At 34.7% G+C, this 22,373-nt stretch overlaps 1 protein-coding gene and 1 long non-coding RNA gene across 2 annotated transcripts; one reads left to right on the top strand and one right to left on the bottom strand.

Moving 5' to 3' along the window:
- The first annotated feature begins 653 nt into the window (after window positions 1-653).
- LOC135158090 (uncharacterized) lies at window positions 654-2,003 on the top strand. Its single transcript, XR_010296881.1, has 3 exons — window positions 654-742; window positions 1,070-1,132; window positions 1,919-2,003. It is a non-coding gene; the product is annotated as an uncharacterized LOC135158090 (long non-coding RNA).
- Window positions 2,004-4,938: 2,935 nt separating this feature from the next.
- Window positions 4,939-7,950, bottom strand: LOC135153100 (putative nuclease HARBI1). Its single transcript, XM_064115364.1, has 3 exons — window positions 7,921-7,950; window positions 6,722-6,870; window positions 4,939-6,350 (listed from the first exon to the last, which is right to left on the bottom strand). The coding sequence occupies exons 1-3, from the start codon at window positions 7,948-7,950 to the stop codon at window positions 5,990-5,992; spliced, it is 540 nt and encodes a 179-aa protein (XP_063971434.1). The 3' UTR covers window positions 4,939-5,989.
- Window positions 7,951-22,373: the final 14,423 nt, after the last annotated feature.

Below are 22,373 nucleotides of genomic sequence, written 5' to 3'. Positions count from 1 at the left end.
TTCGCAAGCACCGTTCTCCCTCCCTCCATACCCTGGAGAAATAGAGAAACAATACAGATCAACGAAGCAAAGATAAAAGCAAGGAAAAAGCCGTCAGACTTTGTTTTCAATGTACACGCTTTCTACGAAATGCAATAGAAACCGGGAAAGAAACCCGTGCATTCACGGTGTACAGACTCCGTACCCGTCCATGCGTCCGTACCGTGCATCGGCACTGCACTTGATTGAGACTCGCGCAGAGGCGAGAGCTAGAGATATGAATATTCATGAGCAGTTATTGATGTCATTTGGTCTCAAGGTGGCGCTCTTCATTTTTTTATGTTAGTTCAAAAAATAAATATAAAAAAAGCTCACTCGGCAAATCTTCTCATCTTTATATATTTTTTTGAGAATAAAAACAGTTCTTTCTGGCCAATGCAATACATTGTATGGACTCAGAACTTGTTTATGAATATTGTGGAAAGTAAAGAGTGAAATTTAAAAGAAAGTTTTGAAATAAACCAATGACACAATTTACCTTTAATAAACATGAAAATTTATGAGGAAATATTTGTTAGGGTTTCTTAGGGTTTCAATTAATTACATTTTTCCATTCTGAAATATGCATGTTGTTTTTCTAATTACCAGCCCATACATTACTATTCTTTACTCTACTCAGCTACCAGCAAAAGAATGTCCAATCTGCAAATTTTGCATCCCTGGACTTAACCGTCAACCATCAACCATCAACCTCTGGAGCAAGGTATTTTTAAAAGGAATAATAACTCCTATTCATTAAATATATTCAATTAACTGAGAGATGAAAATTAACTTTTTATATCACTTACTTAAAATTTGTTCATTTTATTTCAATATTTGATTTAATCATTCTTTCTTTCTATCTTGATGGTGTGGGGGGGGGGGGTGGGAATCAGTTTCAACACTTTGGAACACATATGTATGAAAATTGATATGATGAATGTATTAATTTGTCTTCTTTCCGTAAAGATATATAAATGCATGTAGAAATAACAGGATAATAAATGATTAATTTATAACTATCAGCCATACATTACTATTCCTTACTCAGCAACCAGCAACAGAATGTCCCATCTTCCCTAACTGACTTAACACCGTCAACCTCTGGAACAAGGTATTTATTCATTTCAAATTCATTGTTTCATATATTTTATTAATTATATTAAGTGAGCTGTGATGGCAATTAAAGGAAAATCTAACCTTTGTCTGAAAGCAGAAAAATCAAACAATCAGATAAACTCAAGTTAAAATTAAAATGTTAATTGAAAATAATTAAATTAATCACTTCAGGTTATTTCAATAACTGAGCATAACAAAGTAAATGGGGAGGGATGGAGATTCCTAAGCCTGACTCATACACCATTCACCAACTGTCATCTTCTTCATCTGCTAACTACCTGAAGCAAATATGAATAAAGGATAGTTAATAAATGAAATTACATCCTCTCACAATCTTCATAACCAATCCAAGTTGATCAAACAATAGTTTACCAGAGTATGACAAACATTTTAATTTAATGTTGAATGAAACTCAGGTCACATTTATTAAAAAAAAAAAAATTGCTACAAAGCTTGTAATATTCTGAAATTTTAATATGAATTCAACATTTACAGACCAGAATTCAAACAGTAGTTGGTATGTAAATAAAATCATCAAACAATAGTATCTTGGAATCCCTTAATTTGATTGGCTGTAGGTTTTTACCATGGTAGTTACCAGTCAACAGTTCCATGGTTGTAGACCACAATATGTTAACATGCATAAAAGCATAATTTAATGTTATTTTAATTCATCTTGAATTCATCTACATCCAAATAAAAATAAATTGCAGGAATTCTATTCTTGAATTCACCCTATTCACTCTTTAAACAACTTATATTGCACTCTTAATTCAAATAGGGGGACTCAATTCCACCTATTCTTCCAAGAAAAATTACCAAGCCTACTGGACCTGGATCTACTCTGCAACCAACAAACCCCTCAAGGTATTGTAATTTTATTCAAATACTTTAAAGTCCATCATATAAATGAATTGATTTTGAAATTTTTTTCATGTGAATTTGCCTTCTTGCAAATATATGACAAAATTCATGTGACAATTTAGATAGTGGAAAATACATGTACATTTATAAACACATAAAGAAATTCATCATTAGCCCAGTTCTAAGAAAAATTGTGATACCGTACAATGAATTACACATGAATACAATAAACAATATGAAATATATATAATAAACAAATAATTAAATACTTTATAAAATGAAATATGACTGTAACTTGAAATTGAACAATGCACCAATGTACTTCAAAAGCAAGCATCTTCCTTATTCAACAATGAAATAGTATGGGGAAACTAATTTTGTAAAATTGGGTTGTGATTGAAATGCATGCTCCATAGCACAAAAGACAGAGATATTGGGTTACATATTATTTAAATAGTCCAGGATATATTAGGATGAGAACTTGAAAGCCCAAAACCTTGTAGGAAAAACACATTAAATGTTTTTATTCTAATTAAATTATAGGAATACAGGAACCAGACCATCTGCCAAGAGAAGCTTGCATTATCTAGAACAGCTGGAACCAAACACAAAGAAAAAAAGTCTCAGTCCAGCACAAGAAGTAATGATTGAATTGGCAAGAGAAGAGCATGCATGGCTCAAACGTGAGCATGAATTAAGAGTTGAAATCCTTCAGCTAGAAATACAAATTGCACAATACAAGGAAGAGGAAGCTCGTAGATCACTTAACAAGGTCAATGCTAATTTGAATTCAGATCCTTAAACTATCTATTCAATATATTACAAATTAATAATTTGGAATAATATAAATGTGTATTTAACTATGCATACCATAACATTCTTAGCTTATCTACTTGTCTACTACTACTACTGTTCATTGAATCTTTGTAAAAAAAATCCTTTGATTGAAGTTAACTAGAGTATAATTATTTTTTTCCTTCTCATCTACAATGAATTGAGTAGAGGAAGTGTCTGATTCCAGAGAGCCTCTGGTCTCTTCTCATGATACACTATTGCAATGCAACCGGGACATGATAGTTGTTCTTATCTACTTTTTGCAATTTCAATAGAGTACATTGTATGAGCAGCATTTATCTATATTTATCAATTGACAAATGTTTGTGTATTGAATTTGTATATACCACATCGGAAGAATGAAATATAATATATTCTATACAATAAAATACATAGTTTACTCATTGCAATTTGAACTCTAGAGTTTATCATATGCGTAGGAATAATCTATAATTCTCAAATGATGGTTGTGTATTGAATTTGTATATATCACATTGAGGAAATGGAATATGATATACACTTTTTTTGTTCACATGGTTATTCTTTGCAATTTGAACACAAAAGTATGAGCAGGAATAATATATATTTATTGAATGATAAATATTTGTATTGAATTTGTATATACCGCATTGGAAGAATGAAATATAATATATTCTATACAATAAAATACATAGTTTACTCATTGCAATTTGAACTCTAGAGTTTATCATATGCGTAGGAATAATCTGTATTTCTCAATGATAATTGTTTGTGTATCAAATTTGTATATATCACATCGGGTATGAGCAGAAATAATATATATTTATTGAATGATAAATATTTGTAGTGAATTTGTATATACCGCATTGGAAGAATGAAATATGATATATTCTATACAACAATAAAATACATAGTTACTCATTGCAATTTGAACTCTAGAGTTTATCATATGAGAAGGAATAATCTGTATTTCTCAATGATAATTGTTTGTGTATCAAATTTGTATATATCACATCGGGTATGAGCAGAAATAATATATATTTATTGAATGATAAATATTTGTAGTGAATTTGTATATTCCACATTGGAAGAATGAAATATAGTATATTCTATACAACAATAAAATACACTACTTTGTTCATAATTACTCATTCCAATTGAACTCAAAAGTTTATAATATGAGTACAAATAATCTACATTTTTCAAATGATAAATGTTTGTGCATTTAATTTGCACATCGGAGGAATGGAATATGATATACACTTTTTGTTCACATAGTTACTCTTTGCAATTTGAAGACGAGAGTATGAGCAGAAATAATCTATATTCATCTATATTTGTATAGAATTTGTATATACCGTATTGGAAGAATGAAATATATGTATATATCAGATTGAAGGAATGAAATTTATATTCTATATGACAAAATAAAAAAATTTGTTCACATAGTTATGCAAGCTACGTTTCCATTCTTTAAATTTCATATATTGGTGACTACAAATAAATCTGCTGAATTCAATAATTTGACCAGAAATCTCTTTTATAGTAAAAAAGTTTAAAAGATGAAAACAATACATCTTTTGCATATTTTATTCTGGAAAAAATTCAATTTGAGCAATTATCATATGTTATGGAATACACTTCATCAACATGCTTGAAGAAATCAGGAGAAACACACAATAGATTGATCAACTACTTGTCGTAAACTAGTCAAAGGCCTCGTGGAGTATAGAAAAAGGCCATTGTATGCAATGGTGACAAGGCAAAATTATCGGTCACCGTTTGCTCGAGTCATTCAAGATGGTTTTGAAACTAAAGCAAAAAGGAAAGTTACATTCAAGAATTCACAACATTCAAAGAAGACTGAAAAAACAAACAATTCTATGAATGCTACGGCTAACCAGGTGTGCTTGGTGTACATATGAGATATGTTTACATCAGGAGTGAATGGTGGGAAACAATAAATGCCAATTAGTGTATAAGCTGTTCGTGAGCAGGGTTTCATGCAGCTACTATCTTATCACATTCCATGTAAATTTGAGTATGATTACTGGATATTTGCTCATCATGACCATGATGCAGCTGACAAAAGGAAAAACTAGATTAAGATCATATTCCACTGAACTATTACCTGCTTGGTTGATTATAGATTATGAAATAATATCGGGTAAAAGATTTGATATTTACAGATTGAGATAAAACAAAATAAGATTTAAAGATAAATTCCAGCTGTGGGAACGACCTCAAAATGACTTTTTACAGAATCAAATAAAATGTACACCATGGTGTCTGCTGGTATGAATAAACTAAAAATTTGAGGTGTCCAAAGGACACAGATGCCCCCACTTAACGCTAGTTTACTACGCAAAAACCAACTTGTATATATGAGCTATGACCTTTGACCTGCGGACTCCGCAATCAAACTTAGCCTGCATTTTGGTGTCGTCTACCTACACTCCACAATTTATAAAAAATATGTTGAATATTTCTTAAGTTATCATGGTGAAACCAACTCGCTCATTTAATAAGCTTTGACCTGCAGACTTCAAATTCGAACTTTGCCTGTATTTTGGTGTCATCTACCTGCACACCCACAATTCTAAAAATCTATGAAATATTTTTCAAGTTATTGCGCAAAAACCAAGTGAGGGGTCGGACGGACGGATAGAGGCAACGCTTAATGCTCCCTGCGGACTTCGTCTGCGGGGGCATAAAAATATGTGCCAAAGGATTCTGGAAGAAATTGTGAAATTACAAAGAAATTAGCAAAACGAGCACGGGATTCAGGTCAATTGTTGGGCATTTTTCAAAACAATAATAAATACTGTCCCACATGTGCTTATCTGAGTTGCTGATCTTGAGTGTGATTTACATTTTTCAGCTTAGATTCAGGATGTCACAAACTTTAGTTTATGTAACTGTACCAGACCTAGATCCACAATGTTATAGTGACAATTAAGTTTGGTGTGCAGACTTTCTCGTAAAATCAGTGTTAACTGCAACCACTTTCATTTATGAAGACCTATTACATAATAAGATGTAGCTGCGTGAAACCCTGCTAGCTGGAAATATAACAAGTACCTTGACAGCATCATAATTCTTGGAATTTCACTGGAGTAACTGAAAGAACAACTGTTGCCTGAGCAGATGGTACCGAGTGGCTACTCTGGAGATTCTAAGGGTGGGTAAAATGGTCCTCAATAATCTGTTCTCTCCTGAGCCTACCAGCGACAGCATCACGGAGGCCAGGAGGAAGGTGGTCAGGTGGCATTGCATCATCAATTGGCTCAAGTTCTTGAATATCTTGCTCTCCATGAGTGAGAGAGATATTCCAAAGAACCGAGCATGCCACTATAATAGTAAAGGTAGTGTCCACCTTCACGCGCAGATCATTTAGGCAAGGGAACCTCCTCTTCCAACGGCCAAAGGTGCGCTCAATAACGCACCGTCTTCTTTTATGGGCATTATTGTAGCGCATCTGTGGCCCTGGATGAGGATGTAGGATGGGGGTCATCAGGAACGGGAGGCAGGGGTACCTGAAAAATGAAGAAAAACAGTTATATTTCAACCAATTTTTATTAGACATTACATTTATGAAAAATACTAAACATCTAAAAAAAATACATGAGATATTCCAAGAACCAAAAAAAATATATTAGATTCTAAATTTATTTCCCTTTTTTTTATATAAATAGCATTTTCAGCCAATTAACTTTGACCTTCACAATGTGACCTGAAACTCATGCAAGTTGATAAGTGATACTTGGTTACCCTCATTTCTAAGTTTCATGATCTAGGTCCACATACTTCTTAAGTTATGATGAGATTTCAAAAACTTAACCTCTATTAAGATTTCAATGTTGACGCCTTTATAAAATGTATATAATCACATAAAAAATATCCTTACCCACTATCTCCAAGTAGCCACCCAGTACCTTCTGCCCTTGCCTCCAGCTGTTGTTTCAGCGAACTCTCAGAGAAAATCCTTGAATCGTGAGTGCTGCCTGGCCACCTTGCCACGATACTTGTCATTTTCCCAGCATGATCACAGACAACCTATTCATGATTCGAAGAGAAATAAAATGTTCAAAATAGAATGGTCAAGAATGAACAATAGTTAGCCCCCCCCCGGATCTCTGGGCTTAAAGGTCAATGTATTCAAACTAGCTCCTATGTAAAAAAATAATGTGTCATTTAGATAGTTCATCTTATTCCCTTTCAAATGATACCACTTGCATGAAATTCAGACTGCCAGTTACCGTGCAAGGGCCATTAGAAAAATGGGAGGTCACGCCCATTTTGTCAGAAAATCAATTACCCTATAAACTGAATATGAGCAAATTTGGAGACAGTATAATTTAGCCCTTTGGGTGAATTGATCCAATTACATTTTCAAAAACTTAACCTTGGTTAAGATTTCAATGTTGACAACACCATTGCCATCAGTAAAATGGCGCTTGTAATAGAAAAAAAAAAAAAAAAAAAAAAAAAAAAAAAAAAGATATCAAAAACTTTTCCTTATGTATTTATTTTTTAAAGATCTATATGTATTTTTAATTTTTTTTTTAGTTTGCTTTTTCAGTATTTTTTCGATGGAAATCGTTGGTGATACTATTCAGTCATAAATAACATGAATTTAATTGTTTTTAGGAACTTACAAAGTTTGGCTACATACAGAATTTGCATTGGATGTGTACAAAAATTTTGTGTTCGAGCAAATTCATGGTCAGTCGTGAACTTACAACAGGTCACATGTACATAACTTTGGAATTGCGTACCCTAGAAAATTTGGTATTAAAAGTTGTGCAATCTTTTAGTGTTACAGATTTTTCGAGAAAGGTGTCAAGGGTGGGGGGGGGGGGGGTAACAAAAATCAAATTGCAAGTCCTCTGCAATCTAACAATAATGAATATAGTATGTTTCCAAAATGAATACTACTTATGTTGAAGAATTTCCCATTTCCAAAATGAAATAAATAAGCATATCAATCCATCCCAAGACTAAAAACATGGCTTTTTGAGAAACAATTTGAGATAACTGTTAAAAATACAATCATTCTAACCTGTACATTAACTGAATACCTGTTTTTCCTTACTTGTTCCCCACCAGGACTCCTGATGTAGACATGGGTCCCATCTATAGCACCGATGACCCCGGGAAAACCGCAGTACTCATAGAATTGCTGCTGCGTTGTTTCAAGTTCGTCTCTCGTTGGAAATCTCATGAATTCCCGTTTCCTTCTTGCAATAGCTTCTGAAACCTTCTTGATGACTCGGCTCACAGATGGCTGAGATATTGATGCCTCATCACCATGCATAATTTGGAATGAACCTTCAATTAAACATGGAATAGTAGAAATCGAAGAGTCATTTTTTAAAATATAGCATGTTTATTTGTTTAATTCTTGTATGTAAATCAGAAAAGGCTGAAAATGTTCAATACACTGTTTCAAATGAAGACGTATTTTTTTATTCATCAAAAATATTGGAATGTTTGGCCTGTATTATGTTAAAGGGCAGTCAAGCAAAACAAAAAGTTGATTCGAATCAAAGAGAACAAGGCAAAAGCTATTTTGTGTCTAGCCCACTTATGAAAATAACCATAAATATTATGATTTGCGAGGGCACGCAACAGAATTGTATCAAAACTTCATTATGAAATGACTGGTATGGAATAACACTTGTCATAAGAGCCTTGCACGTAATCTTTAATGTAGAAGTAATGTTTACCATATCATACATCTGAGCAAATAAGTAAAATAGATTAAGGAGGAAGATTCTGTTTAAAATTAGGAAAAAGACGTGATAACATGCTAACTTATATACTAACCTACGGCATAAAAACGCAGAGCAGTCATGACTTGTACCACAACAGGTAGTGGATTATTCCGATCTGTGTTCCTACTGAGATCTCCTTCAAGCATGTTGATGAGGTAGAGTGCTGTGTGTTTTGTAAATCTGTATCGAATCTTGAAATCACGATCGTCATACAATTCAAATTGATTCTTGTGATCTGTGAGTCCCCTATCTGGCCTCATTTCCGCCTTTACAAGCAATAATTACACGAGAGAAAAAAAATCAAATATGAAAGACGATTTAGCAATTGTCAGTGTAGCTAATCTTGCCCAGTATCATGTCAATTAATAATAATGACATCTCATGATAAATATATACATGTAACTGTCAAATTCCTCAACTTCCAGTTTGAAGAAAAATTAAAGTACACTGTAGTTAGAGTGACCATTGATTTCTTAAGAAAGGCTGTACCAAGATCAATATCATTTAGATTTAGATCTAGGACAAGCTCCATCAACTTAACTTTATAAATCTAAGCTGAAACACTATCAAACTGTAAATTGCCATGGGACAGTGAATTAATATTGCTAGAATACATGACATCTGGCTGGAATACAGTGCTTATTTTGTTCATCTCTCAGAAATTTGAAATTTCTTCCAGAATTCTTTGTAAAATAATTTTCATTCATACAGACACTTTGGTTGTCAATTTATTGGATTCTGAACATACTCTTTTTTAAATTGTTACAACTTGTTTTGAATCTTAAAACAGAAAAACCTTAAGAACATACCTCTCTGACCCTGTCAAGCTGACGAAGGCGGTAGAAATTTGCCATATTCTCAGTCCAAAAATGAATGTAGCAGTGATTGTGTTGATGGCAGGAAAAACGCCAGTGGATGCTGCCCCTGTCAGGGCCAAGATACAAAAGGTAACCAGCTTAGTCGCGACTCCTTCAGAAAAAAAGGAAAATGTCACAGCATTCATGATTACTAGTGATATGGTCTCCTTTAACCCTAACAAGACGAGGGGGGGGGGGCTCACTCAAAATTATTATTTTAGAGGCATTATTTAGTAAATTATAGCAAACATTTGATTTTATGCATAAATTAGCATAATTGATTAGCAATGAGATTTCTCACAGATTTTGACCTTAGAGTCTTGTAGATTTGCCATGGGTAACACACACGCCAATTTTTGTCGTGATCGCATGATCGACAACCAAGATCATAAGGGGGGGGGGGGGCTTAATCAGCCCCACCCCCCTTGTCTTCCTAGGCGTCGAAATAGCCCAGTCTATTTAGGATTAAAGTATGGATAAACATTGTTGAAATTAGACAAATTTGCTACTGACAGAATAGTATATAGAGTATAATAGAGTATATTCAACAAAACATGAGACTTAGTGGAGACAATTTTTGGTGAATTCTGTTTGAAGTTATCAATAAGTAACTTACTGCTTAAGGGGAAGTAGTCTTTTGCACAGCTGCTGTGTTGGAGACAGCCTGCACTACTGTAGAAGTGATTGCATATATGTTGATGGCAGGGAAAACGCTGGTGGATGCTGCCCCTGTCAGGGCCAAGATACAAAAGGTAACCAGCTTAGTCGTGACTCCTTAAGGAAAAAAAAAAGAGAAAAGGAAAATGTCACAGCACTCATGATTACTAGTGATATGGTCTCTTTAAAGGATGGATAAACATTGTCAAAATTAGGAAAATTTGCTTCTGACAAAATAAGAGGTACAGGGTATTGCATATCTTTTTCAAGAGTACATTCAACAATACATGGGAGTTTTAGATGAAATAAAACTCTCCAGAACAAAGCAACAAATAGACGTTTGCCGTACGCCATGCCCGATACCACCAAGCAGGCAGAACCTGTGTGTGGACTGGAGCAGTAACGTGAAACACACAGAGAGAAATGCCAACACAACAAGAAGAATTTTTCATGGTTTTGTGGTACACTGAGACATGAACTTTTTATCATCAATATCTTGATATTTGAATATAAAGCTTAAGTGATTCCTGTCTGACCTAAAGGTTTGCAATTTTAATTGCAACAAGAGTTGAAATGGTGATTTAAAAAAAAATCTATCATCAACAAAGTTACAAACTGGGTTTAATATCCAGTTTCATCCATTACAATATTTCTAACATTATTCAATCTTTGCTATTATTTTTGTACAAAAAATTCAAAATTTATTGCATCAAAAATGCTAAAAAAACTATCCATTGTGTACCTGATTAAAATACAATATATAAACTATTTAATCTCTGCAATATACCGGTACAATCTACAGTATTTCAAAGAATGAAATGAGCTGAAAATTTCTGGATTGATATCTTTGTCTGTAGCATTCTGATATTTGTAAGATAATCTTATTTTAAAGAAAAAAAGGGTCTTTAACCAAAAATGAATGATTTCGTACCAGAAAAAAAGTTGACAAGGAAAAAAAAAAATAAAATCTACAAGTACAAAGGAGCGGCTCATCAGGGGGGGGGGGGGGCAGGGATACGTCCCTTTCATGGGTTGTGACTCTTAAGGGACACCCCCCCCCCCTAGGTACGCTAATGCCTAGATCTTGATCCAGATCTACACTAGAATCTAGCCTAAGCTAGATCTACATGTAGGCCTAACCTTAAATAGTACTCTAGTCTAGATCTAAATTGGATCTAAAGTTAGATAAAAGTTATCTAAGTTAGATCTAAAGTTAGTAACTTTTTTGTTAGATCTATAAATGTTAGATCTCGTCTTACTGGATCTAACTGTTGTGTTGTTAATACAGTTGACAATCTTCCTGATTTAGAATAGAAGTCTAGATCTAGATGTGTCACAGGGAATATAACTGATGACACTCACACATATTGCGAGGTTAGTATACTAACCATGTGAGGTTAGTTATACTAACCTCAGTCCTCACAGTCACACCATGAACCGCGTTTGGCAGTGGATTTCTAACTTACGTTAGTGGGCCGCACGTGCTAGGATCCCACTTCTGCTGGTGTCCACAACACGCGACTTATACATGGCTTGATTTTTCTGTGCGCGGCAGCATGTACCGTAAGGGCACTATATAGTATTCAACCTGTTTGGACAGTTTCCTCAAATATATAGAAATATTGAATTTACCTTAATTTTACACCCATCTTATTTCCAAGAGCAAATGCTGGTTATTCTTTTTCCTTTATTGTTTTCTTCAACCAGTCGACTGTGTGCGCGGGCGATCGAATTATACGGCGATGGTTTTTGGCACTAGTATTCAATCCGTCGGCACTAGTATTCAACCTAGCGATGAAAGATGGCCCTATAGGCCTAGCTGTCACTCAATCTGCCCTTGTCCCATCCGACTATGGACTAGACCATTTGAGATGAGACCAAACAGGGAATTAATCAAAGCCAAAGACTTACATAGATCTAGATCTAATTCAGCAATCTAAACCCTTTTGAGATTTGCTATCTATCCTCACTAGGTTGAATACTAGTGCCATTCAGTGCAAAAGGCCATCGCCGCACAATTCGATCCTCTGCGCTTACAGTCGACAGATTGATAAAGAAAATACCGACAACAGATTATCCTGGAAATAACAAAGGTATGAAATTAAGATAAATTCCCTATTTCTAAATATTTGGGGGAATATGTCAAAATCTTTGAATTTTGCCGGGTTGAATACTAGTGCCCATACGGTAATGAACCCTTGGCTTGGGTGACCGAAGACAAGGTTTTATTAAATTGTAATTGCATAAGTGATGTGAACATGCGATCTTCGCATCCAGATTCCATGACAAAGAAAATTGGTTAGCTGGGCCTGGCTATAAAGTATAAAGCAGGGGCAGATCCAAGATTTTTCACATTTTTTGACAAATGTCAAATTATGCGAAAAAAAAAATTCAACCACAAATTAAGGATATTTCATAATTATCATTCATACCCAAAAAGTCTTACTTAGCTTAGGCCTACTCTTTTCTTACTGTCTTGGGCCTAGCCCTAGGCCTACTTCAAATTCATTTTAAAAACAAAAGAGGGAACACACCTCAACATGTATTTAATGGCATTTCTACATTACAAATTTTTATTTTGTCTCTCAATAAATGTGCCCCCTGGATCCGCCAGTGCTTAGCTAAAACTTTGCTAAGCCGGCCAGGGCCTAGGCTAGCCGAACCCCCCCCCCCCCCCCCCATTATCAGAAATCTTCCAACACGTAAACGTTCGAATGGGACTGTAGGCGAACTGTTCGTGCGATAAAAATAAACATTCAATAGAGAGAAACATCATCTTGTTTAATCATCGTTTATACTATAGAATAGTAATTTGTAGTACAGAATCGCACTCCTTAATAAAGAGGCAACAAAATACTTACGTTTTCGGCGAAAATTACCAAAAACTGGTTCAGTGAAATATACATGTAACCCGAATCTAAATCGGTCTCTGATCTGTCTCCGATGAAATTTGAGCGGGAAAAAGAGAGAAAAAAATGCAGAGGATTAAGCAACTACGCATGCGCACGAAATTTAGTCCATGGACTAAATTTTTTAAACCACCCACGACAGCTGACTAAAATTGATGACGTAAAACGACGCGTTTAGACCACGGACTAACTTAACCCCCGACTAAATCACCTTTGAGAATACCAAAATTTAGTCCATGGACTAAATCGGAGGTTTAAACCACCGATTTAGTCCATGGACTAACTAAACCTCCTTTGAGAATACCGGCCATAATGTTCAAACAATGGTGATTCCACATGTTAAGGGAGATGACATTAAGGAAAAAATTGAACTATTTCATATAACAAAATACAACAGAAATAGTGAGTCGGTGATGCCACCAGTCATTTGCATACTGACCAGGATGTGCATTTAACTGTGAAATTAAGCTTTCTTATTAACTTTCTATTTTACATCCAGTTTTGATGAAATTGTCAGTGTCATGCTTGAATTTTTAACGCTTTTTACTCATATCTACTTGTTGTTGGGGTGGACTTGTCCTTTAATATAGCATCTAAGCAAATGACATGAAAGTGTTGAATGCAATTCAACTATGCAGTTGATGGGTATACCTCCACAGTCAGCACTACCTTCTAATAAGATTGAAAACCAACCTGACCAAATTCGCTCAGCAATTTGTAAGTTACCTTTGTAAAGAGAACAAAAAACTATGTATAAATTATTGTGTCCTTTTCACCGACCTTTACTAATTCGTCAGGGATGCAAATCTCAATGACAAAATATTGAAAACGAGATATTAATATCTTGTCACCAATAAATCTTCTCACGAAGACACAAGTTTTAATGTTGAAAATTTTTATAATCAAATACTTGGAAATAAACCTTTGGTTGGAACTGAATGCATTCCTTCTCAAAAATATACTCTTCATATACTCTTGATCTCAAATATATAACGAATATATATATAATAAATATGTTCCGTTACAAAACACACAATAAGGTGGTGGAATGCTGCTGATTTCAAAGTAACCTTAATTTTACACCGGGGGATACAAAACCCGAAATTTCGAGTATTGTTAGAAGGTGAACTGAATATGATGCTGAAAAACAAAACTAAATCCATTACAATATTGCACGAGTAGTAATCCAGAAGCTCAGAAGTCATTACTTTGAAATAAAAATAATATATTCATTTGCGACACAAGGTCTTACAAATTATCATCTATATAGAGCGTTTTAGTCATACATTAAAAACGCATACAAAAATTGCAGTATAAGAGTGTATCCCTAGAAAGAAATGAATCCTTTTGATGGCTCAGATAAAAAATCATCTCTGGTACTACATTTTGCATAAATCATTGATAAATCCAAGAGGGAAGAACCAATCTAGTCAGTATTTAAGCATATGATGATAACATTCATAGCAATGTACACAAAGAAACATAATCATGTGCATCATTGGATGTCTACAGATGAGTTTAACACTGAGCAATGTATTACTGTGTAGTATTAAATGTTCACATACTACTTTGCCATCAAAAGTGTAATAATCAAGGTCAAAAGCATAGTGGCATAATTTGACATGAAAATCCTAATAGCTATGACTTTTTTCCTACAAGTTGGCAGCTCTGGATTGCTCTTATTCATTTACAGAAATGTTAACTTTACATATGGATAATCTTTGTATTATTGCCATATGGTCAACTAGATACTAAGTTCAAAGACCTCTTAGTTCTTTAGCTTCAGCTTTATGGTAAACATGTATGTGTCCTATATAGATTTAAACAATCATAATATACTATTGGATTGCCACTACCTTTCTGGTGAATTCACCTATTCGAATTTATCTCACTTGGGTACATTTGTACAGTTTACACAATACATTAAACTGATTTTGTTTAAAACCTACAGAGGACTATCTCAACATTGTGGCCATGTCATCTTTAAAACAAGTATAAATATTAATGCTATATCCTTAACACAGATGATTTGATACACAAAAACATGTGATTCCACCAAAAAAAAGTACTGGATTGATTTGACATAAAAATAATACTGGATTATCACCTTAGATTGCATCTTGGTCCAAAGTCTATCTTACAAAATAAAAAAATGAAAGTTCAAAACTCTGCATGAACAATTTCATTCGAAATCTTTGGCACCTTTGGCAAGACATTTTCAGATATACACCTGTATCAGAGATAGACCATGCATCCCGATCCCTGAAATAATGAAAGCACACTGTCATAACAAACACGTTAAAATGAAATACTTGTAGCAGCAAAATTCCGGCCCCAAATTATTGCCTTCCTATAAACTTTACATACTTTGACTCTTTGGTTACAAGGAATTCCAACACAAGTAATGTTAAGAATTATCAAAGATGAAGTTCTGTGTCCTTTACAACGATTATGGTTTGATACACAAAAAACATAAAATAATTTGACAACAAATAATAATGAGTCGTCTAGAGTTGAATTTTGGTCAAAACTCTGCATTGTGTGATTTGATATAGCAGAAGTGTTGACTTTGAAATCTACTATTGAATAATTATTCACAAAAGCGAATATTCATATGACAATAAATACTACGTCCATTTACCAAAAGACCTTTGACCATGTGACCTCAGACGTGTGTAAAACAATCATTTAAACTTGATTACCATTATGTCTACTTTTCATGAACTAGATCCATAAACTTTCTGCCAAGTTATATGATGCCAATCCAACAAACACCCCAAACAAACCCAAAGTTTGTTGACCCTACATTACCTTTGACCATGTGACCTGAAACTCGCACAGGATATTCAGGGATACATGGTTGCTCTTATGTCCCAAGTTTAATTGATCAGATCCTAACACTTTTTAAGTTATGAAAATTCCAGATACCCCCAACATGGCCAAAGTTTGTTGACGCTAAGTAACCTTTGATCTTGGTCATGTTACCTTAATCTCTGGCAGTATGTTCAGTAATACTTGATTAGCTATGGCACTACAAAAACTTGACTTTGGTTGAGATTTAATGTTGACACTATTGTCATCGAGAAGCGGTGCCAATAGTCTTACTTTGCTACCCGGGGGGGGGGGGGGTCTTACAGTGACGAGTGGATACCACTCTCCAAAAAACATGTAAAGAGGATGTCTTTTTGAAGATAGGGCACGTTACGTACGTAACATAAGAGTGTCAAAAACACAAAAATAATGAAAAAAGGGTATCTATTTTGCTAAGAAAACTATGTGTTTAGGGTCAAATTTGTGGGGATGATAAAACAAAATTAAAATGTTTTATAAAGGATTTGCATTTTCGGAATATGGAAAATACTTGTTTAGGGTGCTTTTCGAGACCCCATGGTCCAAATGGTATCCACTCGTAAATGAAAGTGCCCCCCCCCCCCGGCTCTGCTACGCATGCGAGACCAAAAAAATGGAAGTTTAGAAGTGTACATAAACACTTTCATTCTATATCTTTGGCACCTTTGGCAAGACATTTTCAGATATCTAAGTGTATCAGAGATAGACAATAAATCCCAATCCATGAAATGATGAATTAATACATCACTGTTTTCATCAATTATCTGTAAACAGCAAAAAACTGGCCCCCGAATTATTGTCTATATAACTTTAAACCTTTGTTAAAAATTTCAACACAAAAAAAATAAACTGCTGGTCCTGAGGACTTCGATATAAAAAGTGTCATCTGTTTAAAAAAAATATTTTTACATTAAGGCGTCTTGTCAAAGGTGTGCGTGCGTCTTTACCTTTATATTCTACGGCGAACCCGCTCAGCGTGCAGTTGTCCATTTTTCTTTCTACGGGTCAGTGCTCTTGCCATTCAAGACGCCAGCGTGCCCTTTTGCAGCGAAAACGGAAGCGTGCGCTTTTATCTTTTCTTTTGACACCCCCCGGTTGGCTCTCCGATAAGATGTTTTTGCATGAGCGCCCTCTATGTCCACGATATCGGCGTTTTAGGCAAACTATTAAACGCCCGATCTGTATTCACTGATCTGAATATCGTTGTGTCCTTTTATCGGTGTGCCTAGTCCAATGGGGTATATATTTTCCAAAGTTACGCTTTCACAATTTATTTTGATAATTTTTCGTTTCAGGTTTCAGTAGTGACAAAGTTTAATTTGATTTAGATTTGATTTTTTTAAAATAGAACAATTAAGCTTTAGCACGAGTTGTTTTATTTTGAAGAATATACCGTTAAGACATTGACTTTCTAAAAGTAAATGTTCAGGCGCGGGTAAGATTTTTTTCATCACACTGAGCCCACACAGTCAGCATTGTCGGGTGAAAAGGAACAATATGGAATTGTCCTTAACTTCTTTGTAAACGAAATGCAAAACCCTTCGCAAAAGATGCAATATAAATCATACCTTGGTCCCAAAATAATGGCATTTAAATTTCTACATTGAAACGCTACTGTGACAAAAAAAAATAAACACATAAAATGCAAGCGTTTTTTATGGGAAAAAAGATAAAACTAAGGGCATCGTTGAAATTCACATTTGAGCTAAACATAGGCCTATATCTAATTTATTGTACATATGTTTAAACATTAACATGTTAGAAACTAATATATTCACACATAATACAGATGTCGTGCAAAACAAACGAATAAAATATCATTAATTTGAACTTTTAAAAAATAAATTGGATGCTCAAGCAGTCATATCGGTCATTGTTGTTTAAATGCACAATTCTTGAATTTCATTGCCCGAAATTTAGAACAAAAAGTACTTTCGTTACTTTGTAAGACCATATCAAACATCTTTACCTTCAAACGAAATCAAAAGCACTTAACAAATTAGTATTAAAATTATCAAATTTGAGGTAGTCTTGACCATGAATTTAGTTAAATGTTTATAAAGGAATTATAGCGTCTTTTAATGAATCCCGTTCTAAACTTTGAATGACCGATCTCTTCGGGGGGAAAATATCGCGTGAATTAAAATGCAAATTAACACATTTAAGTGACTCCGACATGAAATCGGACAGGAAAACCTATATTATATTTTTACCTGGGATCTGTCTTTATTCTCTTATCAATTTCCCCTGTGATCTAGAGTACTAAGTGACCAAGTGTTCTTGATTACCATCCAGGAGCCACAGAACCGAAGGGGTCTGGGCTGAAGCCTCCACACTATTTTTCCCCCAAATAGCGTACAAAACGTAAGAAGTACCATGAGTTTATGCATGGTGATCCCCCTTCAAAACCGTTCTGCAGTTGGGGGAGGTTTAATTATTTCTTTCAATTTTCCAGTTCTACTCACAACATTTATTTTTTTCAACTTAATTTTATGGCTCCTTTTTTTCATCCAACTTCATTTCTTCCTTTGAATTTGTCTAAATCTTTTCTATACTTATTTCTTTAACCTTCACGTTTGACTTATGCAGTACGTGCATATTGCCGTTGATTTCTTCTTCCTATCAAATATCTGAATTTATCTGCAATGTGTGTGTGTCAAAATGCAAATTAGATTCCCAGTGTCTAAGGTAAACATAATTTACCGACGTAAAGTAAGTAATACGGAAGGCTCTTTGGCCTAGTTTCCCTTCTAACTTTGTACTTCACCTCTTAATCGCATAGTTGTATTCTGTATAGCTTTTTTATTTTTTTATTTAAATACTTTTACACACAAAAAAATCAATAAACGTTCAGGAAATGGTAATGCCTCGGTCACATTAATTTTGCTCTACGGCGGCCGTACGGCGAGTCGAAAACAGCCGTTTTATTCATTTTTTATTCAAACCACCTATATTTAGCTGGTACGAAAACTGTTAAAACGGCTGTTTTCGACTCGCCGTACGGCCGCCGTAGAAAAAAACGTGACCGAGGTATTAGGCATACTAGGTCAAGAAGGATGGAGTGTATGCTGGCGCAGATCCTGCCGAAGTAACACAATACAATCTAATAGGCGCTGTATTTATTTTGTACAATATTTGGCCTCTCAAAAGTATTGTGGTTTATTCTGTGACCTCTACTAAAAGAAGTCAGTGGGTCGATATTCTGCACCTGGAGGGTACGGTAGTGATTCCGGGGGGGGGGGGTGGGGTGGCATCCGGCCCGTGCACCCTCCCCCTTTGAGAGCCATTATCAATTTGTTAATGTAAATATGCCATTTTTACACAAGTGTGCCCCCTTTGAAACTCACAGCATGTATTTTAATGAGGATATGTCGTTCATGCACAAGTGAGGACCTTCACTTTCGCCTGGTAAACACCCCTTTTCCAAATATATTTTATTATAAAAATGCACGGAGAGATGATAGGCAAAGAATATAACTCGAATGTATATATTCAGAGTAGACCTATAAAGAGGAAAGTTACATGGTTAATTAAAAATGTGTTGATGAAATATCGGTGGAACGTTATGTTATAATTTCCTGCGCCAAACAGGTTTTATGTAATATTGCTCTTTACAAAGACAAGTATTTAAATACATTAAATGTCGAAATGCTGATAAATATAATGGAAAAGATATTAAAATACACATTACGAAAAGAACCAAAATCAAGGCTCTAGTATGGGGACAAAACGAGTACAAGAAAACTACCCATTTGATGCTCATTTTAATTCCCCGAAAGCCGGACGTTGAAAATGACCTGGGCCAGTGCATTGCTAGCTGTATATAATGGGAGAGCTCGGCTTACCCAATTGTCAAGGTAGATTTAAATTACCCCATTTTTGATTGGGGAGATTACCCTATTGTTTAACATAGAGGTGGTCTGACTGGTGGCGGATTTCAATAGAAGGATGACCCCTTGATTGGTGGGGGTATTTCAATGGGAGATTACCACTTTGTCAGCGCGGATGACTGTCTTGATACTTTGGTGTGTCCCCGATGTGTCTTTTACTCGAACACCGTGTTTGCAACTAATCCCAATTAATGAGACTATTTGGCATCAAAATGAAAGTCTAAATTCCACCCTTTTCATAGATTTCGTTTGAAAATATTTACAGTGTACGTTTAAGGTAAAATTGAAATATGAGAAGGCGCTTTTTATGTAAACCAAATAATTTGTTCATAAGTATTTTTATAATAAATGTTACAAAATCAAGTTTTATAGAACAGATGTTATACTTGATTTTATTACAACCAAAATAATTCAAAGTCATCGAGAGGGTAAGTATCAGACTAAATAATGCAAGCGTGATTTGTTCAGGCGCGGGGAATATTTTTTTTTTTAATCCCACTGAGCCTGATCTCTTTTTTTATCATACAAAAGCCGGGATAGACATGTGGTTAAATAAGCATTAATTGGATTCGTGCTTTCGGGAAAATAGCATTTATTCACGAGCAAGAACATTGAACTGTTCAGTGTTGGCACCACTGCGATGAAGTTAATTCGAATTGTGTTTTTGAACAGGATCAAAACAGGATCAAAATAGTAGAAGTAAAAACGTTAAGCTTATTATATATATATTAATCATTCTGATTTATGCATTATTCTGGACTACACGTGTCTATAATTGAATGATTTAGATGTATTCAATCAGTGGCAAATTTTCAGGTGGGGGCACATTTTCCCTTGAAAACTTTTTAGACAAAAAAGCTGTCACTAAAATAGGGCATTTTGACCCGTTTAAAACGTGGTGTTAAAAAATCAAGGTCTTTACTCGTGTGTGAACGACATATTCATATTCACATTACAGATATTTGCTGTGACTCTCCAAAAGTGAGTACACTTGCAGGGGCAGATCCAGCCTTCGCAAAAGGGGCGGGGGGGGGTCTTTTTAACCACATTTCCCCCGATCAGCCGTTCAAATCTGATTTTTGTTTGTTTAAATAAATGTAAAATAATCTCATAAGCCTTATTTAAATAGTGCGAGCGCGAAGCGCGAGCTATATTTTTTTTATTATTATTCCATGTATTTTGTCCTAAAATGGCATTCTGGCAATGCTTGTGATCCTAAACGAGATGAATAAATTTAATATACGCTTTGATCATTCTGATAAAAAAAATCTGTTAACGGCTGATTGCAGTTAGCCTTGAAGACGTTACATATTTCAAAAGTCAAATAACGCGAGCGCGAAGCGCGAGCTGAATTTTGACCTTTCTACCTGAAAAATTAGAAATTTTTGTAATCATGAAAAAGTTGAATATATAACAAAGCAACTGATGCGAGCGCGAAGCGCAAGCGGAAAATTCGAGATTTGTAGGAAAATTGTGAGTGGATATGGATCACAGTTAAAGGAGCTGGTATGTTTCATTATTATTACTTTGAGTTTTGACATACATGTAGGACCGGGACATTCTAAGAACATTATTCCATCGTATGAAAATTATGACTGTCTTCCTATTTCTCTTCCTATCAATGCGCGAGATGAAACCTGTCGATATTTCATTCTGAAAAAAGGACAATTTATCATTAAATTAATTTATTAATCTAATAAGCCTAATCAGAGCGAGAAATCAGTCAATATTATAGCCTGAAAACTGGCCATTTAAAGCACTTTTGTAATAATAAATAAGATGCATGAGTTAATATATTTTTAACAATCAATGTGCGCGCAAATCGCCAGCCGAAAATTGTTGATAAACTGTCATAAAATGGAGATTTTAAGTAGTTTGTTATAGAATTAATATTTAAATTTTTATAACTCACCAATCAAAATGCGAGCATGCAGCGCTAGCTGATACGTTTTTACAATCTGACATGAATAGGGATATTTTGATAACTATATGGCATACAGGAAAATAATAGGTACCTGACAAATCAAATTTTGTGAGCGCGCAGCGCAAGCAGAAAATGTTAATATTCAAACATTCAGACAATAAAAAAGAATTTTTTACAAAACACTTTTTTTTTTTTTTTAAGTTCGATTTCAGAGCTGAAATATGTTATGTATATCTACTTCAAAATTTGATATTTAAAGTTCCATATATGTAAATCACCTAAAAGGTAATGCGAGCGCGAAGCACGAGCAAAAATTTTATAAAATGACATGACAGATTTTTTTTTGTTTTCGAAGTCTGCCCCTCATCTTATTTATTCACTCGTTTTCCTCCTCTCATGTGTACCATTTTTCTCCCCTCTTTTCCTTTTTTTGGTCTTCCTTTCCCCCTTTTTTTTTGCTCCGCCAATAGGGGGAGGAGGGAGGGCGGACCCCTTGCCCCACCCCTGGATCCAACTCTGGAACAATCTACCAAAAAGTATTAAACAAGCAAATTCAAATTCAAGAGAGAAATTCAAATCCGTGTTAAAACCCTTTTTTGTTAAATATAGCTTTCTCTCCGCATGTGAAGCCCCTCAATTGTTTACAGCCTACTGTGAACTGTACAGCTACTTTATTTTTGGTGAAATTCCTCTCT

Source organism: Lytechinus pictus, unplaced genomic scaffold (genome assembly GCF_037042905.1).
Source record: "Lytechinus pictus isolate F3 Inbred unplaced genomic scaffold, Lp3.0 scaffold_29, whole genome shotgun sequence".
Classification (NCBI taxonomy): domain Eukaryota; kingdom Metazoa; phylum Echinodermata; class Echinoidea; order Temnopleuroida; family Toxopneustidae; genus Lytechinus; species Lytechinus pictus.
Note: the sequence above shows the minus strand (reverse complement) of the source record. Positions and strands in the feature narration are given on the sequence as shown.

What these genes read in the sequence shown, in the direction of transcription:
- LOC135153100 (XM_064115364.1), bottom strand. Translation starts at nt 7,950, where the DNA reads ATGGGACCCATGTCTACATCAGGAGTCCTG. An exon ending in TGTCTACATCAGGAGTCCTG is followed by an intron (nt 6,871 to 7,920) that starts GTGGGGAACAAG and finishes AATCATGAATAG; the next exon opens with GTTGTCTGTGATCATGCTGG. An exon ending in TGGCTACTTGGAGATAGTGG is followed by an intron (nt 6,351 to 6,721) that starts GTAAGGATATTT and finishes TTCATTTTTCAG; the next exon opens with GTACCCCTGCCTCCCGTTCC.